The sequence below is a fragment of the Pongo abelii genome, chromosome 4 (assembly GCF_028885655.2).
Source record: "Pongo abelii isolate AG06213 chromosome 4, NHGRI_mPonAbe1-v2.0_pri, whole genome shotgun sequence".
Lineage (NCBI taxonomy): Eukaryota > Metazoa > Chordata > Mammalia > Primates > Hominidae > Pongo > Pongo abelii.
In genome coordinates this window covers 177,133,982-177,150,596 of record NC_071989.2, presented here as the reverse complement: position 1 = coordinate 177,150,596, position 16,615 = coordinate 177,133,982, and the positions used below count along the sequence as shown (strand labels likewise).

Sequence of the window (16,615 nt, the reverse complement as noted above, 5' to 3'; positions counted from 1 at the left end):
GACTGTCCCTAAGGGGGTATAGGCTTTGCTTCTTCTGTCCTCCCTTCCCTGGAGCCTTCTAGAAGAGCAAGTCGCCAGGGCTTTACGCAGCTCTTGCAGTGGGAGGATGGGGTGGGTGGAGCTCCTTACTCTTCAACAGGTCAAGCTTCAGGCTGGGATCACACTTCAGCTCTCACTGAAGGCTGAGAATAAGAAAAGTTAGTCGCCAGTCAGTAGACATCCCCTTGAGGGAGGCTGAGTGTTTACAACAGCAACCCTGCCAGATGGCAGTATCATCTCCACTACACAGGGGAGGAAACCCAGGCTTTGGAGGTTAGATAAGAAGCCCAGGCTTAGCTAGAAAGGAGAGTGGTTGGGACTGAAAGTGAAGGATTTTTTTTGTTTGTTTTGCTTTTTTTTTTTAGGATTTTTTTTTGTTTGTTTTGCTTTTTATCTAAAGACTATAACCCCCAAATTTCACTATTTTCCTTTAATAATAGCTTATCATTTAATATGCATTTGTTAAATGCTGGGCCCTTGCCAAGGACTTTACATATATTATTTTTATTAGGCTTTCCAAATAATCCCATACAGCAGTTATTTTTATCCCTATTTTACAAATGTGAAAGGTGAGGCTCAGGAAGTTAAGTCCAGGTGGAAATGTACTCAGTGGGTAAATGGTGGAGGCAGGCTCGCAGTCCAGTCTGGCTGGTCCCAGGACTGGTCTTCTTTGGAATCTTTTTCCTGGAACCGATTCCACGGGCCTCTTTCAGGAGTCCAGGGCTCTCCTCGCTGTCTCTTGCTGCCCGGCGACTTCCCTAAATCCCTCTGAGGCGCCTTGCCCAACTCCAGGCAGATTTCATGGGAAAGGCTGCCACCTTGTGGCCAGATGGCAAACCCAACATTTGCCGGGAGGAGGCGCGAGGGCTGGTGAGGGAGGGGCTTTGCGGAGCAGCTGGTGCAGCCTTGCTTTCCGAGGGCAGCGCGCAGCCACAGTGTCCGCTGCGGGTGCTGGGGGACGGCGCCTTACAGGCTGCCCACCTGCCTCCTCAGGGTGGAAGGCGGGGCTTGGGTGTGAGCGTGCTGAATCAGAACTTTCCTGGAAAGTCGCCACTTGGTGTGGTCAGAGGATCACTGAAGTAAGTAAGTAATCAGAATATCCCTTCTCCCTAATTGTTCCTCCCCGGTGTTTTACCTGGGTGGTCGTGGAGGAGGGAGAGGCGAAGAAGGAATGGTGCATGCGCTGGAGAGAGGATCCTTGGACGGGATCTGTTCTCGGTGTTCCACCCTGTATAGACCCTGTCCCCAACTCTGAGCAAGTTACAGAACCTCGTCCTCATTTCCCAAATCTGAGCCGGTTTGAGGAACTCTCCCTCAGTTCTGACCGCCCCAGCCTTCCTTCAAGCCCTCATCCAGACTGTTGCAGATTCTCCCGGGCTCTGGGCCTTCTGCCACTCTTCTCTCTCCACTTTGCAAACCCAAAGATTCCCTAATCGTGTTTCTCCTTATGTACAAGAGCCACATGTACTGACCTGGCAGGAGAATACCCAGCTTCTTAGCCTGACTGTTAGTCCTGCCTCATTCCCTCCAACAAACCTCATCTCTGGCTGTGCCCTTCCCGCTGAGCTCCAATTCCTTGCTCCTCATTTCTGGCTGCAGGTGAAACTCACCTACCCACGATCAGACCTTTCTTCCAGAGGTCCTGATTTAATTGGCCTGGGACCCGTGTCTAGCGCGCTGGCTGGTGGTTCTAATCCTTAGCACCTGCCCCGGCCTCTCTGAACTTCTCACCTGTCTCTTTGCATATTTCTTCTCCTTCCTGCTACCCTCTCCTGCCTTGTCTGTCTTGCATTCTCTTACTTGCCAGTGCCCAGCTCAAATGCTTGTGGAGGCTGGGCATGGTGGCTCATGTCTGTAATCCCAGCACTTTGGGAGGCTGAGGCAGGTGGATCACCTGAGGTCAAGAGTTCGAGACCAGCCTGGCCAGCATGGTCTCTACTATCTCTACTAAAAATACAAAAATTACCCGGGCGTGGTGGTGGGCATCTGTAATCCTAGCTACTTGTGAGGGTGAGGCAGGAGAATCATTTGAACCTGGGAGGTGGAGGTTGCAGTGAGCCGAGATTGCACCATTGCACTTCAGCCTGGGCAACAGACCAAGAGTCAGTCTCAAAAAAACCAAAACTTGTGGAGAGAACTCATACTCTTGTCCTCTGGACATCACGTGTTTGCTCATCACTTGTGTGCCAGCCCTGAGCCCACTGTGCTGTAGTGATTGATTGGCTTGTGAGTTTGTCTCACACTTTAGACCATGTTTTATTTATCTTTGTCTTCCCAGCTTCTGACAGTGCCAGGGACAAAATTGTGCTTGGTGACTCTGAAAGTAGAATGCCTGAACAGATGTCTCTCGTTCACATGGCTAGTCTTCACATGGCTGAGACCCTCCACTTTCCAGATGTCACCCTTTCTGAAAAGCCCTTGAAGCCATGTAGAAGGTCCACACACTGAAAGTACTTGTTCAAGTTCCCCAGGCCCAGGAGAGGGGAGAAGCAGAGATTGCTCTTGAGGACATGAGATTTGAGGGAAGATCTTTCTCCATCTCCCCAGCCCCCACATACAAATCTCTCCCCCTGTGAAAATTGTTATGCCTCAATTTCTACTCTTAGAAAAATCAGTGTTTGGAAAAAAGTGTTTAAAATAATAAAAATGAGGTTGGGCACGGTGGCTCACGCCTGTAATCCCAGCACTTTGGGAGGCCGAGATGGGCGGATCACTTGAGGTTAGGGGTTCGAGACCAGCCTGGCCAACATGGTGAAACCTCGTCTCTACTAAAAATACAAAAAATTAGCCGGGCATGGGGGCAGGCTCCTGTGGTCCCAGCTACTTGGGAGGCTGAGGCAGGAGAATTGCTTGAAACCATGAGGTGGAGGTTGCAATGAGCCGAGACTATGCCATTGCACTCCAGCCTGGGGAATAAGAGTGAGATTCCGTTTCAAAAAAACAACAAAAAAATAACATTTATTGAGTACCACGTATCCATAATACAGGCAAATATCTCATTTAATCATCAAAGCAGCCATCCTCATCCCTGACCCATGATGGACTATTATGTAAGTGAGAAACTTTTCTTCTGCTAACTTATCTCTTAACACAGCGTATGATATTTACCTTAATTAGCACATGTAACCTTCCCAAGTTCCCATGTTCATTTAGTGAGTGGTAAGAGTCAGGACTGGTTCCTAGGTGGTCTGACTTCAGAGTGCATGATCTTCACTAACCCATAGGCTGTACCACCTTTCCAGAATTCTTTTTTTTTTTTTTTTGAGATGGAGTCTCGCTGTGTCGCCCAGGCTGGAGTGCGGTGGCGCCATCTCGGCTGACTGCAAGCTCCGCCTCCTGGGTTCACACCATTCTGCCACCTCAGCCTCCCGAGTAGCTGGGACTACAGGCACCCGCCACCATGCCCGGCTAATTTTTTGTATTTTTAGTAGAGATGGGGTTTCACCATGTTAGCCAGGATGGTCTCGATCTCCTGACCTTGTTATCCGCCTGCCTCGGCCTCCCAAAGTGCTGGAATTACAGGCATGAGCCACTGCGCCCGGCCCGCCTTTCCAGAATTCTGTAGCAGTCTGTCCTGGTCATGCTAGGACTGGCCCAAGGAAAGGCGGGAAAGGATTTCTGCCCCAAGCCTGTTTCCTTCTCCCTTAGTATGTGTTTGTGTAGTGTGTTGTAAGAGCCTGGCCTGGGTGTAGCAGAAAACCCATGGATGATTGAAAGATGGTTAAACCAAAAGAGGAGAGTTTCAGGCCTGGGTGGCATTCTGGTGACATGTGGTTCCCTTTGTGACACACTATTTGCCCACCCTTTGGGTCTACCACCCTTTGGGTCTACCCAAGAGGCTGGATGGGGCAGAGAATTCATGGGCCGGGTGAGATCCCCCGGCTTCTGGCCTGGCGTGAACTCCCTGTCCTGGTGGGCACTGCTGGCTGCATCTACTGCAGGAGGATAAAACACAGTGGCCGGTCCTCACGAAGCTCCCACCAAACCAAGATTTGAGCGGTCCTCATGACCCACTGGAAGCTGTTCTGTGAGATTTCTCCAAGTACTGCTGACAGCAGCCAGATTAAACAAGGCAGGCAGCAGCTGGGCCCAAGCAGCCCAAAGACAAAGAAGCTGTCTCCTGCTTCCCATCCCCCTCCTGAAGAGAAACGGCCCAAACTCATGGCCCTGGGGAGATGCGGCTGTTCACATGTGCTTCCAGAGGGAAGTGCTCTGGGCCATTTTCATTGCCTGCTTGCTTTACTAAGTCATCACTGGCTCTGCTGTGACGCTAGGAGGGCTTGTGAAGCCCAGTACCTGGGTTCAAGCAGGCCAGCCCCGCCTCTCTCTTTCTTTCCTTCCACCTGTGGGTGAAGGGACCGCAGGAGGCCTTAGACTTCCTGGAGAGGGTTTGGAATTGGCCACAGCTGGACTTGAATCTGATCCCACCACTTACCCACTGGGTGATGGCGGCCTCGGATTTCTCACCTCCAAAGTGAAAGATACTAGGAGCTCATCTGGGGCATGCATCCGGTCAATTTTTTAAAAACTAGCTTTAACTTAGGTTGACGGCTTCCTTGGCCTCCTCCTTCATCTCACCTAGGTGACCACATCGGCTTCCCCTCCCTGTCCTCCACACTGCAGCCACAGCACTTTTTATGAAATCAAAACTCACAACTTTCTGTTGCTTTTCACATTAAAAAAAAAAACAAAAAAATCGAACCTCTAACTGTGTCTTGTGAACCCTGCCAGCCTCTCCTGTGCTCGGGCCTAACCACCCACCTTGTGTGTCCTTCTTTTTTTTTTTTTTTTTTTTTTGAGATGGAGTTTCGCTCTTGTTGCCCAGGCTGGAGTACAGTGGCACAATCTCGGCTACCTGCAACCTTCGCCTCCCAGGTTCAAGCAGTTCTCCTGCCTCAGCCTCCCGATTAGCTGGGATTATAGGCATGTGCCACCATGCCCGGCTAATTTTTGTATTTTTAGTAGAGATGGGGTTTTGCCATGTTGGCCAGGCTAGTCTTGAACTCCTGAACTCAAGTGATCTGCCCACCTTGGCATCCCAAAGTGCTGGGATTACAGGCATGGGCCACCACCCCCAGCCCATTTGTACTTCTTGATGCCATGCTTTTCCTATGGTCTGTCCACTCCTGCCCACAGTTTCATAAGGCAAGGGCCCATGGGTGTCTACTCACCTCTCTTACCCAGAACTGAGCCCAGAACTTCCCCCTGGCATGAGGGAAGCTCTCAAGAAAATGTCATTGAATGAATGAAACGTGAGGACGAACTAAAATATTGCATGCAGAGCCCTTAGCACTATGCTGGGCACCAAGTAAGCACCAATAAATGTTAGCAATTAATGATGGTATTATTCTAATTTTAGGAGTAATGTAAAACAAAAGTTATCCAAACCAGCAGTGCTTTTCTTATTTGGTTGTCCCAAATAGGCAAGATTTGGGGTAAGTTGATGTAGTCTGGAAAGAAATATGAAAGCATACACACACACGCTCGTGCACGCGTCTCCCAGTGTAGTGAATGCTCCCCTTTAATTTCTGCCAGCACCTCTCAGAACTAGAATGTGGTTGCAGGGAGGAGCCTGAATGTCCCAGGAGGGCTAGAGGGATCCGTCCATGCTTGGGCAGGCTCTGAGGGTCCTCACCGCCCACCCACACCACACGCAGACTGTCCACCTCTGCTCCACGCAGAGAAAGGGCTGCAGCTGCAGGCAGAGTTAGCTCTAGAATTGGGGAGCACTAAGATACCTCTAACAAAAGCTCCTCCAGGCAGGGCGCCGTGGCTCATGCCTGTAATCCCAGCACTTTGGGAGATTGAGGCGGGTGGACCACATGAGGTCAGGAGTTCGAGACCAGCCTGGCCAACATGGTGAAACCCTGGCTTTACTAAAAATACAAAAATTAGCCAGGTGTGGTGGTGCGCCTGTAATCCCAGCTACTCGGGAGGCTGAGGCAGGAGAATTGCTTGAACCCAGGAAGCGGAGGTTGCAGTGAGCCGAGATCACGCCATTGCACTCCAGCCTGGGCAACAGAGTGAGACTGTCTCACGAATAAAAAAAAAAAAAAGAAAAAAAAAGAAAAAAGCTCCTCCAGGTGTTCAAAATACCAGCTCAGCCTCCACACGTTTGGGCAGCTCCTCTTTTTCTCCAGTAACACTTGCCTTTTTCTCATCTCAAAGCATTTCCACACAAGACCAGTGTCCACAGGAGTTTTAGAGACTTTATTTATGTATAAACAATTTAAACACTTTGCCATAAATTATCTTTGCCTGTCTCTAGTCTTTGCTTAGCAGCAAATTAAAATTAATATAAAAACTCGATGAACAATTCATACATGTATATTACAAAAAAGTTCCTGTACCAAAGTTCTTATTAGACTTTTTTTATTTTTGTTTTTTTAATTTTTAAAATTTTTTTGTTTTTATTTTTATTTTTTAAATTTTCTCTCCTCGTGGTGACTGTCATGTGATTGTCTCAGTTTCTGGACCAAACAAACACACTAATAATTTTAAATCTGAAACAGTGATTGTGCCTTTCGGCTCATGTATGTACAGGGTGATCAGAAGTGGTACCTGTTAGCAAAAGTGTCACGATGCTGCACCTCTACCGAAACTGATACCCACGAACTACGGAATCTAAACAGACTACACCCTGTAACTGCGTATTACTGTCCACAATGGAATCTCCAAAGACAAAAGAGTATGAAATTTATCTGTAGTGATTATAGCCACCATTTTGAATTAAATTTTACACTCTGCGCTCAAATAAATTAGCTCAGGCCAGACTTAGTTGGGACCTGAGAGTTAAGTGCTGGATGGTATTATTTCACTTTGATTTTTGATAGGAATTTGTTTTATTCCCTCATGTTTTTTTTTTTTCTTTAAAAAGTATTTCCAGTGCTCACTCCTCCTCTTTTATCCCCCCTCCCCAGGCGCTACACACAAATCACCCCCAAAGTCGTGTTTTAAATGCACCTGTATTTGCTTAAACGAAAATGTCGGAAGTATTTGTCCTACAAGCAGTCTGAGTGGTTTGTCCCGCAGCTGGTCTGGTGACGCTGGCCCTCGCGGATGTCTGCGTGTCGCTCACGTGTGAATGAGTGAGGTAATTGGATATGAGGCCTTCTTTCTCATCTTCGTTTCTTTGTTTATCGGTCCATGTGTTTGTTTTGTTTTGTTTTTGTTTGTTTTCTTCTTTGCTTATTCGTTTTTGTTCTTTTGTTCCTTTTGGACACTTTGCGTCTCTTTTCTGCGTAGACCCAGAACAAGTGGGTCATATTTTAGGGGAACTTGGAACATTGTGTGTGTCTGTTCATTCATTCGTTTGTTTTGTTTTCCTCGGAATTTTCAGCCGGGCTTTAGTCTACTTCAGGATGAGGGACTTCTCGCTTGGACAGTAGCATTTGAACTCAAAAAATGTGAGCTTTCTTGCCACTTGGTCTCCTAAAGCAGCCCAGCCGCAGTGCCCCTGTTAGGTCTTCATCTCCTTAGGAGAGGAGATAACAGTTACTCCTGCTGAGCCATTCAGACAAGGAATGGCAGCAGATTATTTTGTTACCTCTTTCCCATCTCATTCTGTCTTAAAAACTGGATGTTGCTGCTACTGTCTGCAAGCTCTGGGTATTGCTCCACGGGAAGCACGTAATATCCCTCGTACCCTTGCACGCGCCCGGTGCTCAGAAGCTGCTGCTTCTCGCCCTCAGTCCACAGGCGGCTCCCCTCTCTCCCGTCCCTGGCTTTCTGTTGCTCCTTGGCCCAGGCCGTGCCCAGGGCCCTCTGTCTCGCCTGGTCCAGGACGCGGGCCTTCTCTTCGTCCAGGGTGTCGGGGGTGAGGCCATAGCGGATGCTGAGCAGCAGCGTGGAGTACTGGAACTCAATGTTCGTGAACCTTCGAGTCCTGCCGTTGACCAGCAGCGTGGGCTGCGACACAGTCACGTTCACCCCGCTCTCCAGCACCTTGCGGCCGATGGTGGTGCCCAGTGTGACCAGGTCGCCATCGGCTGAGCCAATCTTCACAAAGTAGTGGGTGTCCTTGCCCTCGATGCTGTAGTGCATCTTGTCCAGGTAGTAGGCGTTGTTCAGCACAGATGCCACCTTGCGGCTATCTTCGCTGGCGATGCTGGACACGCCCGTGGTCACCCGCCCTTCTTTGATGGCAAACATGATGCCTTTGCCAATGATGGGCGTGGTGGTGGCAAACCAGTGACCTGCTTTCTCTCGGATGCTGGCGTGGAGCTTTTTAGTAATGACCTGCCCTTCCAGAGCCATGAAGGCCTGGTTATGTCTCTCTGTTGTCTGTTGGACACCTGTAATGAGCTGTGGGGATAAGAAAACAGAGAAAGCTGAGAAGATGAGCTGGGCAGCTCTCTCAAAAAGAGTCACAAAGAGAAAGGCTTGGAACTCTCCTGCAAGAACGAGTGTTGGGTCTATCCAGATCTGAGCTGATGGAGTCCTGCCTTTTGGAACTATGGATGGCTGGTTGATTACCAGTGCTCTGAACTATGGATGGCTGGTTGATTACCAGTGCTCTGAACTATGGATGGCTGGTTGATTACTAATGCTCTGATGGTGTGGTCTGTCCATCTTGCAATTGCCACTAACTAAAAAAATGGTAAAGGAGGTTCACCCTTTGCTGGCATGGGCACCTGGACCTACACACTTACCGGGTCACGCCACCACTCGGGAAGTGCCCTGTTCTGCACTCCGATGGTTGGCAACTGCCTTGCCCACTTCAGACCCAGGAATGTCCTGACGCAAAGGGCAGGATGTTGATTTGAACAGCCTCGAACCCCACCACTGTAAGCTAGACTTCCCGGAGGTCTTTAACTTCCTTGGGTTAAGACCTTGCCACTCAAAGTATAGCCAGCAGCAGAGGAATCACTGGTACCTGTCCTGTTCAAAAAGCAGAATCTCAGGCCTCACTCCAGAACTACTGAGTCAGAGGCTACATGTGAACAAGATGCCTTCGGTGATCTGTGTGCATATGAACATTTGAGAAGCACCAGGCTGAGAGATTCAGGCTTTGAGGGCCAGAGGGAATATCCCCCAGCTTTGAGGCAGTTGTTTTGGATCCCCGCCCTGGTTCTGCAGGGGATGAAATCACCGTTATCTCCTTGGCCTTGAGTTCTCCACGCGCACATTACAACTTGTCTCAATTGGTGGTTGGGGGACAGGCTGGGATAATGGGAGAGGCTGCGTTTGGGAGGTAACGGCACTTAGATAAATGAGAGAAATGATGGCTATTCATCCACTGAGTGGTCCCCAAGGGGCAGGACTGAGCGAACGCTGTTCTCAATTACCCAGCAGCTCCTCCTTGCCTCTCTATAGTTACACAATCTGGACAATTATTCAGAGCAGCTGAGACCTTTCAGACTTTGATAGTGCTGAGTGCCGGTTCTGTAGCAGGGGTTATCTGAACCCCTCCCATCTGATTGTAGCAGAGGTCTCAGCTGCACCCAGATGGAAACTGACCACCCCTTGGTCATCGCAGAAAGACCAAGCACAAATTATGTTCTGAAAACTCAATCTGTATACGTTTGGCCATAAAGCGCCGAGGTTTTATACGGGGCATAAAAATGTTCTTTAATGGGACAGAAACTGCAAACTACAGTTTTATGACGTCCCATAAAAGCTGAAAGGGTTATGATCTTACAGGCAGTGCAGATGGTAGGTTGCTGCTAGATTTCTCTGTGCTGTTGTTAATCAAGGAGTGACTCAAAGGTATTCTACTGAACAGATAGTGATACCACAATTAAGGCAATAATCGAAATTGGGAAGAAATATGTGCTGTGCCAGACAGGCGACAGCACTGACATTCGCTTTCCTGGGAAGTCTCAATGTGTCCCGCACCTTTTATACCCAGCTCCAATGTTTTCCTGCACTGACATGCCCTTGGCTCCCATGAGGTTCTGTTTGCAAAAGGGAATGATGACAATCATTTGGATTCTTGGCAGGAACCTCTGCTTACCTGTCCATTCTCACTTGCTTGACTCTCTGACAATTCATAGGGAGGAGGCACGAAATACATTTTGGCCCTTGGGAAGCCAGGAATGATGTTGCTAAGCTGAAATCCAAACATCACAAGCCAGCTTTTCACATCTATGGTGGAAAACAAAAATAAAGGTTTCTGAAATCATGATGGATGGAGAGCAGCAGCAGAGCTTAAAGAGAGAACAAAATAAAATGGGTGGTTGGGTGTAGGGCCCAAAGGGGAGGGAGGAAGAGCTTGTGATCTCCTGAGTCCAGACCCAGGGCTTCCATACATGGGTTTTAGAAAGCAGATGTCCTTCCAAACTTGGTCAGTTGATAACCATCATGTGGTGATTAAGAAGACCCTTGCTCAAGTAAGACAGATCTAGCTTCGAATCCCCTGGCTGTGTGATCTTGGGCAAGTCCCAGCCCCTCTCTAAGCTTCAGGTTCCTCAGATATGAATTGGGATAATAATTATGTCAGTCTCATTGGGTTGTTATGAGGATCAAAGGAGAAAATCCACATAAAAGGCTTTTCACAGTGCCTGGCACATTAACTGCTCAATAAATATCAACTCCTTTATTTAGCAAGTATTTTGAGGGGCATCTATCACAGGCCACGCAGTGTGTTTTGAGGCTAGATATACAGGATGGACTGGAGGGATAAGTGATGATTCTTATTGTTGTGCAGGCCTTTTGGACTGGGGCCGCTGCACTGAGGCTGGCTCACTATGGAAAGGGGTTTCCAAGAGCTGGACACAGATGGAAAGCAGAGTCCTCTGGACCATGAGAGGCTTTCTCCAGCCTTCCTACTCTCTTTTTTTTTGAGATGGAGTCTTGCTCTGTTGCCCAGGCTGGAGTGCAATGGCGCAATCTCAGCTCACTGCAACCTCCGCCTCCCAGGTTCAAGCAATTCTCCTGCCTTAGCCTCCCAAGTAGCTGGGATTACAGGCATGTGCCGCCACACCTGGCTAATTTTGTATTTTTTAGTAGAGACAGGGTTTCTCCATGTTGGTCAGGCTGGTTTCGAACTCCCAACCTTAGGTGATCCGCCTGCCTCGGCCTCCCAAAGTGCTGGGATTACAGGCATGAGCCACCGTGCCCGGCCCAGCCTTCCTACTCTTTAAAGAGAAACCAAGAGAGGGCACTGGCTGCTCAGAGTAAGACCACCTGTCAGAGGTCAACATCAAGTCCTTGCATTGGGAATTATGCCACCTGCCCCAAGTGTCCTGCCCTCTGCTGAATGGTCTAGGTCCTTAGAAAAAGACTCCTTCCACACTGATCAATAGAGGGTCCTGGATGTCCGTGCCTTGGAATGCTCACATCTTCACCAACACCACCGGCCTGGAGTCCAGCAGGACTAATCTCCTTAGGCTCCTTATCCCTGTTTATAATGGGCACCCCCCAAATCATGCCCAACACCCTCCAATCCCTTCATTTCCTGCCCCAGCTTCACCTCTCTCCAGTTCCCCAAATACTTCCATTGGGCCCTCTGGAATTCGCATTTGCATCGGACGCCACACACCCCCCGCCACCTCATGTCTTCAATCTCTTTTCTAATGGTTCCTTTCCCTTTTTGCTCTTACTGAAACTCTCGCTGCCAAGAACATTGGTCTCCCTGCTTATTCACCTACAATCACTGGACCTGGAGGTACAAGTGCGTTTGTAACGCAGGAGGCACTCGCATTTCTCGAAGCTTTTAGCTTCTGCTCCACTGTCATTCCCTCCATCTCTTTCCCTGAATTAATTGTTAGTGATTTCATTATATAGGTAGTTGCTCCTTCCAACACTCTGGCCTCTTGTTTCCTTGATCTCCTCTCCTTTGATGGTCTTTTCCCCACTCACTCTCACGTTTATACTCTGGACCCTGTCATCCTCAATCATTTTCATCCCTCCATCATCTCAATTTCATGCATATTACCCTCTGACCACTGCCTAAATGTTTTCGCACCTACCCCTTCTTGTAACCGGACAACCTTAATCCTTTAATCTCCCCCCACTCAACCCCCAGTACCTCCAATCCATCCCAAGCTCCTTCCCCATCCGTCCCTCGCCTTCCTGGTTTTTATTCTCTCCTTATCTAGCGCACAGTCACTGGCATCATTCTCTTGGTGATATTTTCAGATCCCTTCACCCTTTCTCACCTCACCACACTTGCTTGGTGAATCACAATGTTGGTTACATTCAAGTTCTTGCCTATTCCGTGTTTGCACCTGTGCAGCTGAATGTGGCTGGGGAAAAAATCATAACTGTGCTGACCCGTGTCACTTTACATTCCCCAGCAGGAATTGAAAGCAGGCCTCCCTGCTGCCTGGTGATCTTACTAAGTTCCTTTACTCCATTCAGCTATCCTCTCATCCTCCTGGACAATTTTACTCCTTCTCATCTCCAAAAATCCCCAATACCTGCTTCTCCTTCCTCCCAGTAGCTGACCTCATCTCCTATTCTGAGATAAATGATGCAGCCAGGGTACAATTTCCCTGAACTCTCATCACATTTGCCGATGGTGATATGGCTAACAGCACTTGTACTCATATTTCTGGCTTTTCTCCTCTCACTCTAGGTGAGCTGTGCAAGTTCAATCCTCCCCCTGTGCATTTGGTCACACTCTTTCTTGCCAACTCAGGGACATCACTCCAGCAATTTTCTCTCTCACCCCACATCATTGATTTGCTCTCTCTTCCAGTGGATCAACCCCATCAGCATACAGACATGCTGCTAAATGTTTAAAAAATTTCCCCTCTTGCCCCCGACCACCCATTTCTAATTCTCCTGTGCAAAAACTTCTCAAACTCAAACTAATTTTCTATTCTCATTGTCTCTCATTCTTCTCCCCGTCTCCTTTGAATCAGGCTTTTGCCTCGGCGACTTCCCTGAAACTACTCTTGTCAAGGTCATGAGTGACCTCCGTTTGCCAAGTCCAATGTTGCTCTTGGTTCTCATCCTACTTGACTTATCAGGAGTGTTTGACAAGTGGAACTCTCCTGCCTTTTTTTTTCCTTTGCTTTCTGGATAATACATTCTCTTGTTTTTTTCTTCTCCCACATTAGTAGCTGCTCTCTGTTTTTGGTTCCTCCTCATCTCCCCAATCTCTTAATGTTGAGATGCCCCGGACTCAAGTCAGTCCATGAGCTTCTTCTCCCAACCATCTCCACTCAACAATCACAGTGATCTTAGCTAGGCTTGGTCCCCAAATGCCATCTACATGCAGACACTGACCCCAGAATTCGTATCTCCAGCATAGACCTCTTCCTGAACGCTGAACTTGTATAGCTAATTACATTTCAAATTTAACACGTCCAAAACTGAACTCCTGTTCTTCCTCCAAACTTGCCCCACCCACAGTCTTCTCCTTCTTGGGTAATAACCCCATCCTTCCAGCTGTCATCCTCCTTTCTTTTTTCCACTCCCCATATCTAATCCCTTAGTAAACCGTTTCCTTTTTTTGTTGTTGTTGACACGGAGTCTCACTCTGTCACCCAGGCTGGAGCGTAGTGGCGCCACTTCAGCTCACTGCAGCCTCGACCTCCCAGGGTCAAGTGATTCTCATACCTCAGCCTCCTGAGTAGCTGGGATTACAGGTGCCCGCCACCATGCCTGGCTCATTTTTGTATTATTATTAGTAGAGGCGGGGTTTTGCCATGTTAGCCAGGCTGGTCTCGGACTCCTAACCTCAGGTGATGCCTGCATCTTGGCCTCCCAAAGTGCTAGGATTACAGGTGTGAGCCATTGTGCCCAGCCTAATGGTTTCCCTTTAAAAAAAAAAAAGTAAAATTCATATAAAATTCACCATTTGAAAGTACACAATTCAGTGGTTTCCAGTACATTCACAAAGTTATGCAACCATCATTACTGATTTCAGAACATTTTCATCACCCCCCAAAGCCCCTCATGCCCATTAGTAGTCACTCTGCATTACCCCTCCCACAAACTGCTTTCTGTCTGTATGGGTTTACCTATTTTGGACATTCATGTCAACATGAATGGAATCCCATGATACGTGGCCTTTTGTGCCTGGCTTCTTTCACTCAACATAATGTTTTTAAGGTTCTAAGTTTCATCCATTTTGGAGCATCCAGTGTGCTTTGTTTATCCATTTACCAGTTGATAAATATTTGGGTTGTTTCCACTTTTTGGTTTTTTTTTGAGACTGAGCCTTGCTCTGTCACTCAGGCTGGAGTGCAGTGGCATGATTTCGGCTCACTGCAACCTCCGCCTCCTGGGTTCAAGTGATTCTCCTGCCTTAGCCTCCCGAGTAGCTGGGATTACAGGTGCGTGCCACCACACCTGGCTAATTTTTTGTATTTTTAGTAGAGACGGGGTTTCACCGTGTTAGCCAGGATGGTCTCCATATCCTGACCTCGTGATCCCCCCGCCTCGGCCTCCCAAAGTGTTGGGATTACAGGCGTGAGCCACTGTACCCGGCCTGTTTCCACTTTTTTACTATTATGAATAATGCTGCTATAAACATTCCTGTTCAAATTTTTGTTTGAAAGCCTCTTTTCCTCTTTCTTGTGTGTATGCATAGAAAGCCTGTTTTCTGTTTTCTTGTGTGTATGCATAGGTGTGGAATTGCCGGGTCATGCAGCTAAATCCTTTACTTTTACTTTCACAATAGATCCTGAGTATGCGTCTCCTCTCGCCACTTCCACTGCCTCTACTCGGTTCAGCACCTCCCGAGGGATGTCTAACTGGCCTCCATGCTTCCGCTCTGCACCCCACATTCCTTATCAGCACAGCAGCCTGAGTGAGCCTTTCAATCAGGAGCTGGCTGGGCACGGTGGCTCACGCCTGTAATTCCAACACTTTGGGAGGCTGAGACAGGTGGATCACCAGATCAGGAGATCGAGACCATACTGTCCAACATGGTGAAACTCCGTCTCTACTAAAAATACAAAAATTAGCTGGGCATGGTGGTGGTCGCCTGTAATCCCAGCTACTTGGGAGGCTGAGGCAGGAGAATTGCTTGAACCCGGGAGGCAGAGGTTGCAGTGAGCGGAGATCGTGCTACTGCACTCCAGCCTGGCAACAGAGTGAGACTCTGTCACCAAAAAAAAAAAAAAAAAAAATCAGGAGCTGCCCATGACATTCCTCAGAGGTTCAGAGCACCCCAGGGACTCCCCACTTCTTTCATTGAAAAAGCCAAAGTCCTTCTAATAGCCTGGAAGGGCCCTCTCCACGACCTCTCTGACCGCATCTCCCATGCTCTCCCTTGCTCCTGCCTCTGTGCTGTTCTTTGAACATGCCAGGCACGCACCCATCTCACCACCTTTATGCTGGTAGGCCCTCTGCCCAGCAGGCTTTTCCTTAAACGTATCCTCTGCCTCTCTCGCTCTCTGTCCTCTTTTCAGTCTTGCTCAGACTCTGCCTGACCGGTCAGGCCAACCCCAACTGCCACCCCCCATCCCCACCCCTTGCAATCCCTAGTCCCCTTACCTTGCTCATGTCCCCCCAAAACAACAGTCACATGCTTCTAACATGCTGTGTCATTTCCACATTTATTGTATTTATTGTCTCTTTCACTCCAGCTTGCCTGGTGAAGGCAAGCTTCACCAGGATGGGGAGTTTAAAAACCTGTTTACTTCATTGATGTCTCACCAGGCCCTACAACAATGCCTGGCACAAGATAGGTGCTCCATAAGTATCTATAGAATGAATGACTGAATGAGCACTGGACATATGTGGCAAGAGCTACCCTGACTAGTAGTAGTGTGACAGTGGATCTGTCTCTGCCTGAGAACACACTTCTGAAGGGGCTCAGGCATAACTACCTTCTGCCCCGGGACTATTGTGAGATATTTAACGTTGACATTGCTGCCAAAAATATGGATATATAAGAACCCTCTAAGGAGAAGGAATCTGGGAGCTTTGATCTATCCACCTTCCTTGGGCACAGACTAGTCATTGAAAGACTTGGCATCTACACACATAACAATAGTCCATTTAAGAAACAGGTTTGAGGCCGGGTGCGGTGGCTCACGCCTGTAATCCCAGCACTTTGGGAGGCCGAGGCGGGTGGATCACCTGAGGTCAGGAGTTCAAGACCAGCCTGGCCAATATGGTGAAACCTCGTCTTGACTAAAAATACAAAAAATATCCGGGCGTGGTGCACGCAGCTGTTATCCCAGCTACTCAGAAGACTGGGGCAGGAGAATCACTTGAACATGGGAGGTGGAGATTGCAGTGAGCTGAGATTGTGCCATTGCACTTCAGCCTGGGCAACAGAGCAAGACTCCATCTCAAAAAAAAAAAAAAAAAAAGAATATAGGTTTGAAATTGCCTTAAAAAGTATGTTAATATCAAGCAGAGAGAAGCCTGGCTTTAATCTGGCAACAGCCATATATTTACAGAGCATCTACTATGTACCAGGTAGGTCCTGGGTAGAGAGCACTGGTTTCTCAACTTTGAATATTCATGGCCACCTGTTGCTAAAAATATATATACATATATATACACATATATATATATTTTTGCCATATCTAGGTATCACTTGTATTATTATTTATTTACTGATTAAAAAATAAATTTGCCTTTCCATTTAGGTAAATCCATTAAAAAAATAAATTTTAGCCGGGCGCAGTGGCTCACGCCTGTAATCCTAGCACTTCGGGAGGCTGAG

General features: G+C 48.1%; 2 protein-coding genes across 23 annotated transcripts in view; one reads left to right on the top strand and one right to left on the bottom strand.

Annotated features, from left to right (window-relative positions):
- The first annotated feature begins 825 nt into the window (after positions 1–825).
- LOC103890769 (uncharacterized) overlaps positions 826–16,615 on the top strand; it is a 42,802-nt gene continuing 27,012 nt past the window's right edge. Inside the window, exon 1 of one of the 4 annotated variants that reach the window (XM_054556202.2) lies at positions 826–1,118. In XM_054556202.2, coding sequence (XP_054412177.2) covers positions 841–1,118 — 278 coding nt within the window. In that variant the 5' untranslated portion in view covers positions 826–840. Of the gene's footprint in view, positions 1,123–16,615 lie in introns of all 4 variants that reach the window. The other 3 variants (XR_008525617.2, XR_655070.4, XR_008525618.2) reach the window with 3 other exon arrangements.
- TENM2 (teneurin transmembrane protein 2) overlaps positions 6,229–16,615 on the bottom strand; it is a 1,285,801-nt gene continuing 1,275,414 nt past the window's right edge. For all 19 annotated transcript variants that reach the window (XM_054556187.2, XM_054556189.2, XM_024247419.3 and 16 more), the window contains 2 exons: positions 9,995–10,125; positions 6,229–8,343 (listed from right to left, as the gene is read on the bottom strand). In XM_054556187.2, the coding sequence (XP_054412162.2) occupies positions 7,582–8,343; positions 9,995–10,125 (893 nt within the window). In that variant the 3' untranslated portion in view covers positions 6,229–7,581. The remainder of the gene's footprint in view (positions 8,344–9,994; positions 10,126–16,615) is intronic.